The sequence below is a fragment of the Notechis scutatus genome, chromosome 2, assembly GCF_049901735.1.
Source record: "Notechis scutatus isolate UNSWTSFEM ecotype Mainland chromosome 2, rNotScu1.2, whole genome shotgun sequence".
NCBI lineage: Eukaryota > Metazoa > Chordata > Lepidosauria > Squamata > Elapidae > Notechis > Notechis scutatus.
This window is the reverse complement of record NC_142010.1, coordinates 153,148,267-153,162,953: the sequence shown is the minus strand read 5'-3', so window position 1 is coordinate 153,162,953 and position 14,687 is coordinate 153,148,267. Positions and strand designations below refer to the sequence as shown.

General features: G+C 38.2%; 1 protein-coding gene across 9 annotated transcripts in view; it reads left to right on the top strand.

The window, feature by feature from the left end:
* The window catches only part of L1CAM (L1 cell adhesion molecule), a 99,044-nt gene that overhangs the window by 64,855 nt on the left and 19,502 nt on the right, over positions 1-14,687 (top strand). For all 9 annotated transcript variants that reach the window (XM_087956870.1, XM_087956869.1, XM_087956864.1 and 6 more), the window contains 6 exons: positions 3,304-3,523; positions 5,241-5,356; positions 6,357-6,576; positions 8,281-8,403; positions 9,376-9,546; positions 11,439-11,561. In XM_087956870.1, the coding sequence (XP_087812996.1) occupies positions 3,304-3,523; positions 5,241-5,356; positions 6,357-6,576; positions 8,281-8,403; positions 9,376-9,546; positions 11,439-11,561 (973 nt within the window). The remainder of the gene's footprint in view (positions 1-3,303; positions 3,524-5,240; positions 5,357-6,356; positions 6,577-8,280; positions 8,404-9,375; positions 9,547-11,438; positions 11,562-14,687) is intronic.

Sequence of the window (14,687 nt, the reverse complement as noted above, 5' to 3'; positions counted from 1 at the left end):
CTTTTTAAAATACTATTCTCTTTCCTGGGAATTTGGAGGGGATGGGCTCAGTTATCTAGCCCACTGTGAGTGATACCTACCTCTTTTACTATGAATATTGGAAGCTGACTTTCCTATCCCCAAGCCAGAGGAAATATGAAATAAATAGCACCTGCTAACCAAGCCTCTGCTTCCTGCATAATTGAAATACCCATGTATTTTTTGTGATGATTAGGTCACAGCTTGATTTAAATTCAGATTTGGTAAACTCAGCTGTAAGATTTGGTAACTCGGCTGAATTTTGATTATCTGCTTGTCTTCTCAATATGTGAGGAAAACAATTAAGAAGAAATGGGGTAAATCCCCTTCGTAAGCTATTTTAGGTCAGGTAATAAATTAGTTCTGTATAAATTCAGTTACTAAAATTCCTGTAAACCCTCATCTCAACAATGGCTTGTTAATGAAGGCACTGTGAATAAAAATCTTGCTTGGAGAAGGTATTTTCAATCAGGAACAATACCCAAAGGCTACAGATTTGTCTACACCCACATTTCTTTGTGTAATATTCTGGTAATATTACGATGGACTTTTATTTCCAACTTTGCTATTAAAAGTGTAATATTCTTCAGTTTTTCTTTTGCCTAAAGGAAATGAAAGGAAAAAAGTCTAAACGTCATTTCTTTGATTTCATGACTCACAGCTGATTCATATATTAAAAAAAAATTACTCCTTTTATTACTCTACTTCTACATTCCATGGATCTACTCCTGAATTTTGAGATTGAGTTAACCCAACATTTGCCTCAAACTTCTAATCCCTTCAACTTTGATGCATGCTCATCACAATCTGGTAGCCTTTCATTATAATCTCTGGCCCAGAAGTCAGACTTACATTCCACATTCTCTCTAGAAGATAAAAACATTCCTTTTGTGAAACAGTTATCATTTTTAGCTTCCAATCAATGCCCTACCTATACTCCAGGTACTGCCTACATTACACTTTAGGTAATGGGTACAAATCCTTCATTCAACCCATATCTTTCTAATGGAAAACCTATATAATATAAATGACAATATAAATGTTATTTTAATTTCATTTCATTCAAATGCCAAATGTCCCTAAACTTCCATGTTCAAATTACTAGATTCCCAAAATTACTTTTCAAAACATCTTCCATTTATTCAGATACATCTGTGGTTCCTTAGCAGATTTGCTTTTGCTTAACTTCTAATCTCTGAAATGGATGCATTCAGGGAGACATTGCACTGGTAATATAGAAAACCAGCCAGCCATGTTAAGTTGGATATAATCATTCCACAAATGGATGCCCTAATCTGAAGCCTTGCATCTTCTCTTCTTCTGCTCAGCCCACATGTGTTGGCATCTACTAACCAGCAGTGTCTGAAGTTCTGTTCATGATCAGAAATTGGCAGATGGTTCATGACTGGATTAAATCATTTTATAGGTGTTTGCTCTAATCTTTCACATTACTAAGATTTATTCTTGCCTCCTCCAGCTACTACTGGTATCACTATGCATTTTAATAAACCCACAGTGACAGAGGCAACTGAAGGTTGATACTCTCACTGGGATATTCTGTTTATTTGAGAAAACTTGTTTTTTCAAGGAGACAGAAGGATCTATTTCACCAATCTCCAAGGCCTCCATTTGACAGCATCAATTCTCCTGTGCAGACATTCAATTTACAAGAAGGGCACCATGCTAATTCTTAGAAAAACCTGTGCCCTTAAGATGGACTTTTATTTCTAAGTTTGCTAGGGGAAAAAATGTGACATTTCAGTGATTTTTCAAGGGTTTCTTTTTTGCTTAAAAGTCAAAAGGTCTAACTTTGTCATCTGTTTCAGCTGAATATGTTCCTGTAACAGGTTATCCTACCTTCTTGGCACAGTTAAATGTTTCAAAGATCTGTTGAACTTATATCCTCTATTCTGCCTGTGATGGCAGACTGTCTCCTTGAATCCAGTTCCAAGATGGAGTGGGTTTATGTTTCTCAGTCTTCTAACCACAGTTGTGCAAAACTGCAGCATCTATTGGTATGCACCAGTTGACCCGCAAAGATTGCAAATTCTGAATGCAATGGCATGAGTACATCGGTCATGAGAACTCCATACCTTTCTGAGCAGATATTTCTTACCTTGTGTTCTATATTAGCATACTCGAAATACCCTTGTCTGATTGGTCCACACATACTGCAATATGATTGGTTCAATAAACTACTGTGATTGGCTCACTATGAATCAACCGCGATTGGCCGGGCTGATCGCGGGATATTCAAAGAGCCGTCATTGGCTGCGAGACGCGAGCAATCCCTATATGAAGGGCTGCTGCGGCTCCGAGGTTCTGAACAGATCTATACATTGAATAAAGGGCTGAAAAGTCACACTGGTCTCGAGTCTCCTTTCCCACAATCTAACACCTTGCTTTCCGTGAAGTCATGGCCCATTTTTCCTTTTAATTGAAAGCTAATGTCAGGAGGATGGGTGGGCTCACCTTTCATCCTAAGCTATAATGAGGTTCACTTAAGCTATGCAAGAGGTGTGAGTCTGTATATTATAGCTTTCTTAGGTATATGCAAGATCATTATAATTTAAAACCCTTGACATTATGTGTCAACACAATTAATTTATCCCTTCCATGACTACTTTAAAAAAAAAGCTGCCCAAACAAATAATCACCTGCTAATCATTCACATCTTATACTAGGATTAACAAGAGCAGGATAGAAACCTTTTCTTTGTGTTCCTGAGCAATTAGGGTCAAGAGGCCTATTCCCTCTGATCCTGAAAATATTGTGACTAATAGGCATTGATAGTTTCTAATATCTTTTAAAGGGTAATAAAAGCAGAGTTGATAGCCACTGCAGCTTTTTAAGACAGCAGAATCCATGCACTCTGTGGTGCAAAATGCCTGTTATTTCTTCTGTCATGAATCTTTCACCTTTGGTCTTCTTCTGGGGACCTAGAGTTCTAGAATTGTAAGAGATGATGCAAAGCTTCTGTTTTCTCTTTGTATGGTGTTTTCTCACCATTCTTTTGCTGTGCTGGCTGGAGCTGCTAAGAGTAAAAATCCAAATTAATTAGCAGGTCACCAAATTACAGTACCTTCCTCTGTTTGAAGCCAACGTACAGCTTTGATTTGCTATTGTTATGCAGGAGTGAAAGTGATCTCGTGGGCAGACTTCAAAACAGCTGGAAAAGATTATTGGGAAGAGCTCTGCCAAAGTGTTCCCATTCAGTGAAGCTTGTCTCTCACCCAAGGTTGCTGTTGGTTGTAAGTTTTTATCTTCCTCCTGCTTATTTTTCAGCCCTTGCCTCACAAGGAGTGGAATGCCCCAATGATAAAGTATCATGTCCAGTGGCGGCTTGAGAATGAAGGCCAATGGGATGAGGTGGAAATTGAAGACCCTCCTGTACTGGTGACAGATACCCCTGTCTTCTCACCTTATGAGATCAAAGTACAAGCACTGAATGATTTTGGCAAAGGGCCTGAACCTGAATCTAAAAAAGGTTACTCAGGGGAGGATGGTGAGTAATGTGGGATCCATTCGCATTATGCCCATAGATTCAACAAAACTCAGCTATGTTACAAATTGAGGGAGTTTTAATCCCAGCACATCTGGAGGTATCAAATGGAGGAGGTATCAAATATCAGAAATGGTGTAGGGTCTCCTGCTTGGGCATGGGGTTGGACTAGATGACCTACTAGGTCCCTTCCAATTCTGGTTATCTGTTATCTGAGGAGGGTGGAGCTAATGTAGATTATTTCAGTACCAATCGCGGCAGGAAACCAAATTAGATGCTGAGCACCGATCTTTTTCAAACAATTCAGTAGAATATTGCTATGCTATCATTGCTCTCCACCCTGCACCTAAGATTTCCATTTCTCTCACATTTCTGAGCTAGTTTTTACATCCTTATTTCTGAAAATGTTTGTTTTTGAAAAAGAAAAAAGTTGTAATTATCTTCTTTATCATCTTTTAGATGTAAGGCTATTTCCCCCACCTCCCATGTTTATGTAACAGTTATTTTCTAAATAGGATTTAAATGTGTTACTTTTGCTTCCTCCAATGAGAAGCATCTATAGCAGGGGTGTCCAACCTTGGCAACTTTAAGACTTGTGGACTTGCTGGCTGAGGAATTCTGGGAGTTGAAGTCCACAAGTCTTAAAGTTGCCAAGGTTGGACACCCCTGATCTATAGCATCCTTGCAGGCTTCTTAATTTGAAAACTGCTGCGAGAAAATGTTTGCTAACTGGGACGGTTTTAAGATGCATGGACTTTAACTTCCAGAATTCTGGGGTTTGAAATCCAGGCATCTTAAAGCTGCCCAGGTTGAGATTGTGGCTATTGTGGCTATTGTGGCTTTTCTCCTATAATGTCTGGCTGCCTTCAAGGACAGATAGCTCTGTTGGATGGGGAGTGGTTTTACTACTCAGTAAAACAAATGGAGCAGGATTTACTTCTCATCCATACCCAGCAGAAACTGCCAAAAGATAAGCAACAGTTTACATCAACAGTCCTGTAAAATTGGATGTTTTAAACATACAGAAGCCTTTAATGACAGAATTCAGTTATTGCTATTACCATCATAGTCATCTTGGTCATATGTAAATAAAAAAAATACTGGAGACAGGTCCTTGAAATTTCTGGATTTTATTTTATTTTCTAAATTAAGTGTGGGCCATTTGCATGCTTGTTCAGCCAGCAGTTTCAACTAAAACTTTCCCCAAAGTTCAAACTGAAATTTGTGTAGTACTGGAAGACCTTGACCCAATTAGTATTCCAGCATTGAACCTACTTAGCTAACCTCACTGGGAGATTCCTTAGTAATCATTTCTAAGATTGCACAGTACGTTAGAGATTTCTTCTATCACTTCCTTTTAATTTATTTGTGCCTCCTGTGATACTCCAACTTATTTCCCTCTCGTGCTGGCAGGGAGGAGGTTTACTGTATCGCTCAGAAGGATGGGGAACACCATTTCTGATTTTTCTTTTCTCTTTGCTAACTTTGCTTCCAACTTGATAAAGTATATTGTATACCTAAAAAGCTTGTTATTGTACTACTTTGTGACATTTGGGGCTATCTTGATAGAGGGATTCCCCAATAGAGCTTTCTTGGGGGATTTGGAATCTTGGCACTTGCAGAATTCCTAATGCCATGTCTTGTGGTAGAACTGAACTCTTTCATCTTCCCTTCCTTTCTTGCTGAAATTGTAAGTGTAAAGGATTTCTCTTTTCCCCAGTGCCTGAGGCTGTCCCTGAAGATCTGCTGATTGAGATGATAAACAGCACCACCATCAAGCTTTCTTGGATCCTTCCCGACAAAGAGAAAATTTGGGGACATCTCAAGGGATTTAAGGTATGGCATAAGAACTTCTAGTTGTATCCTGGAGGACCACATTTGAAGCACTTTTTAAAATACTTGGTGCCCTCAAGATATGTTAGAATTAGACATATCTAGTGGCTGGCTAGATTTCTGTAGCCCAAGTGCAATAGTACTACTCCTAGTATCCTCAAAGGGCAGACTACCTGGAGTATTATGGGTTAAAATTCAAAATATTTGGAAAGCTCCCGATCCAGAGTGGGTGGGTAGACAGAAATCTGTTCTGTCACAATTACTGTAAACATTATCCCTTGTATAGATCCTGTTAACTGCCTTCATACTGTAAACTTTATCCTTCATATAAATTCCCAAGCTATTGTAATATTGCATCTCCAAGTAGTAAAACCAGAGTAAACAATGTAAAAAGAGTCAACTGATGCGGAATAAATTTCACCACATAAGAGGAACTGTGGAAAGTCCTCGGGTATAATATATCCCCACAGGTTACAAGATGCAGATGTTTATGGTACAGAACTGAGATTGATTTGCTGCAGAATTGCTTTTTAATTTTTTTGTTTTTTAAACTCAGGGTAAACACTGGCCTGTGGGACTTCAGCAAGACTCTGAATAGAACTGCCATTCGGCCAGAAGTTTACTGACCAGGCTAGAATTACAACTGAATGTAAACCCAGAAATTGTATGTTTTGTTTGTATCATTTCCCTGCTTTTTGTGAGAGATTCCTTGTTAAAGGTGCCCTTCAGGGAAGGGAATATTTGATACATGCTGAAAAGCATTTTGGCCTTGTTATGCCTTCTATTCATACAAATTAAGAAGGAGACATAATTCTTGACATGCTCAGAGGCACTCTTCCAAAACATTTTGGAGGGGAGGAGTGAGCGATTCCACTTACGACAACAGGCATTTTTCAAAAAAAAAAAAAAAACTTGCCAATATTGAGTGAGCTGGCGGATGTGGGTATCTTGAAGTCTGAGCAAATAATTTCTTCCTCTTTCTCTTTCTTTCCGCCTTCACCAGGTGTATTACTCCAGGCTGGGAACCCTGACACAACGTAGCCGTCGACAGGCCCGTTTTCACTTCCATCCCCACGGGGAACTGCTGATTTTGGGGAATGTGTCTGAAGTCATACTGGGGGGCCTCAGGCCCTGGAGCCGGTACCAGGTTCAGCTGGCAGTGTTGAATGGGCGGGGGGAGGGGCCCCGCAGCGAGGCCATGGAGTTTGTTACACCTGAGGGAGGTAAGGACCCGCGGCCTTTCGCTCTCAGAACTTTCAATCTTTGCTTCCCTCTGTGCACCTGCTGAACTTCTTTCCAACTTCTGCTCCTACTTCTAGAAGCTCTCTCTATCCATATTGCTTTATTTAGACCTCGCATTATGTGCAGAATATCGGACAGAATGTATGAAAGAGTTGAAATGTGAGTTGTGAGCACAGAAATACTTTGCTCACAAACCAGGTCCAGGTTTGAAAGGCATGGAATGTGCTGAAGCAAAACCAATCCCAGGCTGTCTAACTGTTTTCCTATCTGGCAACCCCATTTATGATATTTTAACTTTACGAGAAAATATGGTAATGCAACCAGGGAAATAGTGTATAAGGCATAAATCTGGATTGGAGGAAGGTGATCCTAAATCAAATAAATTAAAATGAGCCTCTATTAACTACAGCTTCCCCTGCCCACTCAATTAATGAGTTTGTAGAAACTATTGTCTTAAAAGTGAAAGTTTGCATGAAGCAGATATTGAGCGGGGAAACTATTGCTGTTATTGCTACTACCACAGTTATACAAAAATAATGATATGGTAGGTATGGACAATCTTTTAGGGGTTGTAAAACAATATAAAGAGGCTTAGTAGTACAATAGGAAGAGTAATAGTAGAAAGTGGGCAAAGTATATTACTGTATATCTGAGTATGTGGGTAGAGCTGGATTTTTATGGATTGGAGGAAATTAGGTTTTTCTTTATGTTATTGAAACTTAGTGAAGGGCTCATTAGCATCATTTATATGCTGCCTTAATCATAGATTCTTGGTGACTTACATCTAAAATTCATACTAAATTCACAAATTCTAAAAACATAACAATAAAAATGCAAACCAGTAAAAACAAAAGCTAGAGAGAAGACAAGACTCTTGGGTTGACAACCTCTTCCTCAAAAGTTCTGTGTCAGTGTTTCTCAACCTTGGCAAATTGAAGATTTGTGGACTTTAACTCCCAGAATTTCACGCACTTAAAGCTGCCAAGGTTGAGAAACACTGCTCTATGGGGAAAAAGTTTATTTATTTTTTAATCTTAAAAGGTTATAGAAAAGGTACTATCTTGGTCTTGAGGATAAGATGTTTCATTGGTTTAAGCTGTCATAGAAATCCATTTCTGAAACTCAGGGCCTCTCACTTTTTGTGGTCTGGTAATCCTCAGCACATCTCCCAATTTGTGTGCTTATGATAGGTTCTTGTAGTGTGTAGTCTTATGTCATGTAGAAAAGACATCAAACTCTCTATTTCTTACCCTCATAGTGGCAGAAAAATTGCAATACAGCATTGTGGTCAAAGAGGACTCAAGACATGCCTGCCTTTGGGACTTGAAGTTTCCCATCCATTCTACTGTAGGATAATTTAATTTCCTCTTCATAACAACAGTGATTTAATTCTATCAGGACCACTATTGCGGCTTTGGTTGCAAATGCAATACTAAAGTGACAGATAGAGTAGATAAATTAAGAATTATGTGATGAGTGCTTGTTAATGGCAGATAGATCTTTTGTTTTGATGGGCCTGTTCTTGATAATGGGAATTTGCTCCAAGTATTTGGAGAATCCAAAAAGCTGGAGCATGCCGTGTCTACTACAGATTTCTTCCCACTTCTCACCATTTATAAACCTCTCCTTCCCATTTACATTCCTTGTGCCCTTCACTCTCCATTTCTCTTTGCCTCCTTACACAGTACCTAGCATTCCTGAATTCTTTCGGTTGAACTATCTCTCGGACACAGCAGTATTGCTAGAGTGGATGCCTCCAAGATACCCTAATGGGAGATTACTGAGATACGTATTGGGATACCAACAAGGTGAGTCTGTAGCAGCTCTGGGTTTTTCAGGGGTCTGTAGCACAGCATCCTAGGAATCTGGAGAGGAAAATCCTCACACACATTTTATATTTAGTTATGTTGCTCTTGGAGTGATTATTACTGCTGCATCAGTGCTGTTACTCAGAACTGTAGAGTCAAAGGATCTTTGAAGATGATCAAGGATCAGGATGCCATTAGAGAATCTCTGTGAGATGACTGTCTAGCCTGTACTTAAAAATCCCCAGCAAAGAAGAATTGCTTCTCAGATCAAATACTTCCCTGATGTTTTGCTGAAATTTGCTTTCCTGTTGTTTCCACCTGATGTTGTAATCCTACCACCTGCTGCAATACAGAATAATCCTACCCTCAGTCTTTCAGTTACTTCAAGAATCCTAACATTTCCCCCCTAGTCTTGTTTGCTATAAGTTGAATTTACCACTTGTTTCGATATTTTTTCAAGGTGGAGACTGATTTCACAGGATCTTTACCATGCTGGTTTCCATGTACTAACGTCTTAGTAAAATATGTGGCACCAGAATGGGCCGTAGCTTTTTGAAAGCAAAATAATTACGTCTTTCTTCCATTCCTTGGAAGTAGATAATCATGTTTCTGAAGGGACTTAAAGAGACTGAGGAGACATATTAAAAATGGAATCTAATTTTTAGCATATTGTGGCAAGAATCGCTAGCTAGCATTCAGTGATTTTTGCCACAATATATTAGAAATCAGATTCCATTTTTAATATCTCTCCCAACTTCCTTCCCTTAATGCATAGTTCCTTCTTATCTGTTTTATGCCTGTTGAACACTGCCAACTCAGCAACAGAATTTGCATTTTCTGGCATGATACCCGCCTTCTCCAAGCTGACAGGTTCTGCGAAATAAAATCCATCAGATATGGTCAGCAGGTTGGATGACAAAGGCATACTTTTCTGATAATTGACCTGTTACTCTTCTGCCATCCTGTGCCTAGCCAATCAGACAGAGATGGACATTGGCGACATCCACATCCCAGCCACCCAGTTAAGCCTCAACCTCAGTGACCTTGATCCCCACACTCCCTACAAATTCTCCTTGTGGGCAGAAACCAAAGAGGGTCAAGGAGAAATATCCTTACTTGAGGAACATAAAATGCATGAGTCAGGTATGTGAAGCCTTAAAAATATTTCCTTCTAATCTCAGAGAAAGAGAAGGTATATTTCCTACAACATTCTCCTAGAAGCTGTAGTTAGTGTGCTGAGCTTAAGTATGCTTCGTATTTTTTATTATTATTATTATCTACTGTTTGGTTTGCTCCTTGCCTTTTGTTCAGAAGCTTGTGTTGAAAAGATAGTGCTCCCTCTTTCAATTTTCACCTATAATAACTCTGTGAAGTAGATTGCAATGAGAGACTATGATTGACCCAAAGTCTCCTGAGCATCCATGGCTTTATGTCCTGTATTCACACTTTCAACCATCACACTATTCCGGCAGTCACATGATTGCAATTTGGGCACTTGGCAGCCAACTCACATTTACAACCAGTTGCAGCATCCTGCCATTTTGTAATTGTGACCCGTGGCCCATTGGGGAAGTTGGATATGCTTAATGACTGCAGGATTCATTTAACAATCATGGTGATTCATTTAACAACCATGTTAAGACGGGTCATAAAATTGAGGCCAGTCATGTAATGATTCACTTTATGACTGCTTTGATGATGGAGATTCTGATCCCAATTGTGGTCGTAAGTCAAGGAATCCCTGTAGACCATAATTGGTTTTATGATATTTCCATAGATTATATCTCTACTAGGGTTTACTCGAATTGTTTCCACTGTTAGCCTGTGTCTTTCTCTGTCACAATTCCTTTCATTTTGCCCTACTTTCAGCTGTGAAAAGCTTTGTGAGTGTGTTCTGCCTACTTTGTTATATAGAGGTGAGAGTTGGGGATATTCAAAAGAAGCATGAAAGTGAAATTGAATACAGTAGAATTAGTTACTTAGTGTGTGGTCAAATAAAAAGAGATAGGGCCAAGAATGAATGAGTGCTGAATGAATGTGGATTGAATGATTCAAAATAAAATGACAGTACAGACTTTCAAGAGGTTTGGTCATGTAGAGGGGATGAGAGTTGAATTGTACAACATCTAGGAAGAGTGAAGTGGTGAAGAAGACCAAAAAAATAATGGTTGTATGAAGTTATTGAGGTTTTGAAAAAGAGAGAGGGACATTACAGAACAGGCAATGTATAAAGGACTGTATAGACGATGTAGAAGGAATGATTGGTTTACCTTGATATAAAAATATGGAGAAATGTGTTGAATGGTTTGGGTATTCTAGGTGTGTTTACTAATATTTTTCCCCTTATCTTGCCTTCTAATTTCTTTATCTAATTATTTCTTATTCCTTTACTGAGCTCTACCTAAATCTGCTCACCCAAAAGGAAATAACATGATATGTACATATGTATGTATGTATCTACTCAGCGATACTGAAGTATCAGATGTCATAGTGGATGGTCCAGCATGTGTAAAGCAATTTGAAAACAAGAAACTACAGCAGCCGTGTATCAGGTTGTGTTGGCAACATAATCAGAATTTATGGAGAGAGTAACCATTAGATACACACAATGTAAAAACCATGATTTTTAGCTAAAAACATTTATATTCACGAAGACCATTTTTTTGTGCAGTTGCAGCTACATTACAGCAGCTCCTTCAGGGTGGGAGTCCTTTCTTTAATCTCAGCTTCTTTACTTTTTTGCTCCCTTTACTTTTTAAAAGCTCCTTTTCAGGGATTTCTCCCAAAGTGCATGATTTTGTCTGGGCTGGGAAACTAAGCAAAGGCAGGCATGAATTAGGAACTACCACAGAACCTGCTAAGCCATGGACTCCATGGTCCAGTTTTATATTGTTGCCACAGAAATGGGATGAGTATGTCCCAGTTCCTACAGTGGACATTTGGTTAATCCTACAGGGGTGGGATTTATGTAGATTCTCCGGAGATTGCGATTTTAATACTTTTTTCTCTCATTTTCTCCCTGCCTCTATGCCCAGTGAACTTGTCTTTTGTAAACATCAGTGTGGGTGAGACAGGAGAAAACTTCACCACCATCATCTGGATCCCACGTCAGAACCAGCGAGATGTGGAGTTTGCAGTCCATCTGATGAGCAAAACAGGTAAGAATATCATGTATCTGATATTAACACAATTGAAAAAGTCCAGGAATATTTCACAAGAAGAGTTCTCCGCTCCTCTACTCATTGCAGAATACCTTATGCCACCAGACTTGAAACTCTAGACCTAGAAAACCTAGAACTACGCCGCCTCCGGTCCGATCTAAATATAGTATATAAAATCATACATTGCAATGTCCTACCTGCAAATGTCCTACCTACCTACTTCAGCTTCAATCATAACAATACAAGAGCACACAATAGATACAAACTCAAGGTTAACCGCACCAAACTTGACTGCAGAAAATACGACTTCAGCAACAGAGTGGTCAATGTTTGGAATACTCTACCTGACTCTGTGGTTTCTTCCCCAAACCCCAAAAACTTTAACCTTAGACTGTCTACTATTGACCTCGCCCCTTTCCTAAGAGGCCTCTAGGGGGCATGCATAAGCGCACCAATCGTGCCTACCATCCCTGTCCTATTGTTTCTTTTTATTTTTCTTATAAGTATCTATCTCATGTATTCAAAACTATATTTATTCTTATACCTCTATCTTGTAAGCGATTGACAAATCAAATAAAATGTAAATGTAAAAAAAGAAGGGGGAGGGGGATGTCCTCTTTCTTGTATGGTCTTCATGGTCATAGGTCAGCATCTTTTGGGGTGAAAAGTTCTGTAGATCACTCACTGTTGGCTTAGGAGGTATACTTGTTCATATATACATGCTCCCTACAAAATCCTCTTTCCCTAATATCTCATACCATATACATTCTACCACTCTTTTCCTACATCTGGGCACCCATCTTGACCCATTTCACCTTGCCTACACTGTTGCACAAGCACACACACACACACCACATGCACACAAACAGATTTTTCATCCTATTCAGGTCTTTAAATGTGAGCTTTCCAAATCTTCCATTCAATTTCAGCATTGAATGCCGGACTAGGTGGATCTCTTCTTTTTTTTTAAAAAAACAAGTTTTATTAATTTTTAAAACACACAAATTATCATTATTCATTACATGTTTAAACCTTTTTCCATTGTAAATTTAACAAGTCAGATAAATTATGATTCTGTTTTAAACCATTTCCATATAACATACCAAAACCTCTTATTCAATTTCTCTTTTACTTCTCTTTACTCTTATTCAATATCATTATTATTATTTCATCTGTTTCTTTCTGACTTAGTTACCATTATTCTCATTCTATATTTCTACAAGTTTTTTACTAATTCTCCCCCAAAAACATATACACACAACACACAAAACATAAAAAAATCTTTTGGAAAGTAACTTGGACCCAGGTGTCTCTCTCTTCATGGACTTCAATTATATTCATGCTCATCTTACATATCATTACTTATTTTATTTACCATTCTAAGCCTTCTATATTAACTTCTCCACATATTTCACACTTCTTAATTCTACCTTAATTAATCATCTTAGTTTGAATCATTATATTTGTATCTTTTGTCCATTTTTTATCATCCCTTTGTCTCATTCCTTATGAAAAAAAGAAAATCAGTTTCTCCTGAAATCATTAATCAGAGTATGATGCCTTTCTATCTCCCCTAAGTTAATCAAATTAATCTTTAAAATAATATCTAATACCCAATCAGATTTTGCTTGGTACATTCTATCTAACTAATACATCCAATACAATTAAGTGCATAATTAGACAATAAATCCAAATATTAAAAAAAAAACTATAATAAAATTTTATAATAACATCAATACCATAATTTTATTAAACTCTTTAATTAAAACAATATTCTAAACCTCTCCTATTATTAAGTTTTAAAGCCAATCATTTTTAAACATTTTAACATTTTAATCTCTTATCAACTCTTAAACCATTGCAATACTACCATCTCATCTTATGTACCTTGCAAAATCTTTTTTTAAAAAAAATTATACTTTATCCATTATCCATAAAAATTCCTTTTTTCATTTAATTTCAAAACATTGTAGCTTTTCTCCACCTTTTCCTTTCTTTCTTCTCCCAACAAACCTTTCTACCCCCCTCCTTCTAGCCTCTGCCTTACCGGCTTCCCTTCTCTGTCGTATTCCTTTTCCCTTTGTTTACTATCATCATATTGGTTTTGCACTTTATTTTTCCCTTTCTTAAATGTTTTTTAGATCTTAAGTCCTTAAGTCCTTTAGTTTTCTTCTTTTCTCTTCTTTTCTTTTCTTTCTCTCTTCCTTCTTTCTGGATCAAATTCTGAGATTCATTAAAGATGGCTCCTTCCTTTCTTTCTTGTTCCTCTGCTGTCTTCATCTGTTGTAATGTTTGTTGATAATTAATAAGCGCCATTTCTAAGAAAAGGAAAGCTTCTTCCACACCATCTTTACCATTTTTTTTTGCTTGTTCATATTCTTTTCTTAGTTCCTCAACAGAAAGAGCCATTATAAATCTTTTCTTTTCTTTTCTCCTTCTTTCTTCTTACAACAACCAGAATATTCAAAAGAAAATAAAAAAGATAAAACAGTCCCAAAGTTATCAATCAGTCCAAACCAAGGCAGAGTTCTCACTTTCTCCTTCTGGGGTAATATCAATCAAAGAGAAAGAAAGTCCAAATCTGTTTAAAATCTTATTACAATATATTCTAGTCTTCAAATCCTTAAGGCATCTGCTCCAACAAAGTCTTAGCATACAAATATTTTCTTTTTAATCCTCTCTCTTCCCACTCATCGCTTAAAACCAATTTCCACCTAAAAAATAGGTTTCTTAATATCCAGTTATTTATTCCGTAGGAAAAGAGGGAAAGCTATCCTTTCAGCACCTTCAAACAGCCGCTTTTTTCCTCTTCTGGCAGGTATTATTCAGAAAGTCATACTTTTCAGGAATTTTATTAAATATGTCTTAGAGTCCTAGGAGCCAAGAAAAACTTTCTCCTCTCAATCACTTTCTCCACTTCCTCCTGCGCATTCTTACCCGGCTGCCAGCTTCTTTGTGGCGGCCATTACGGACCGCCGCTGCACTGTCCTGGGAAAAGGGGTTTTGCCGGCCAGGGAGGGGGTCTGCAACACCCCAGTCCCTTCTCCGGATCCCCTACCTTCAGCTGCCCCTGCAGGGCAGCCTAGCTCCGCACCCGTGTGGGTCGGAGCCCCAAAAACGGCT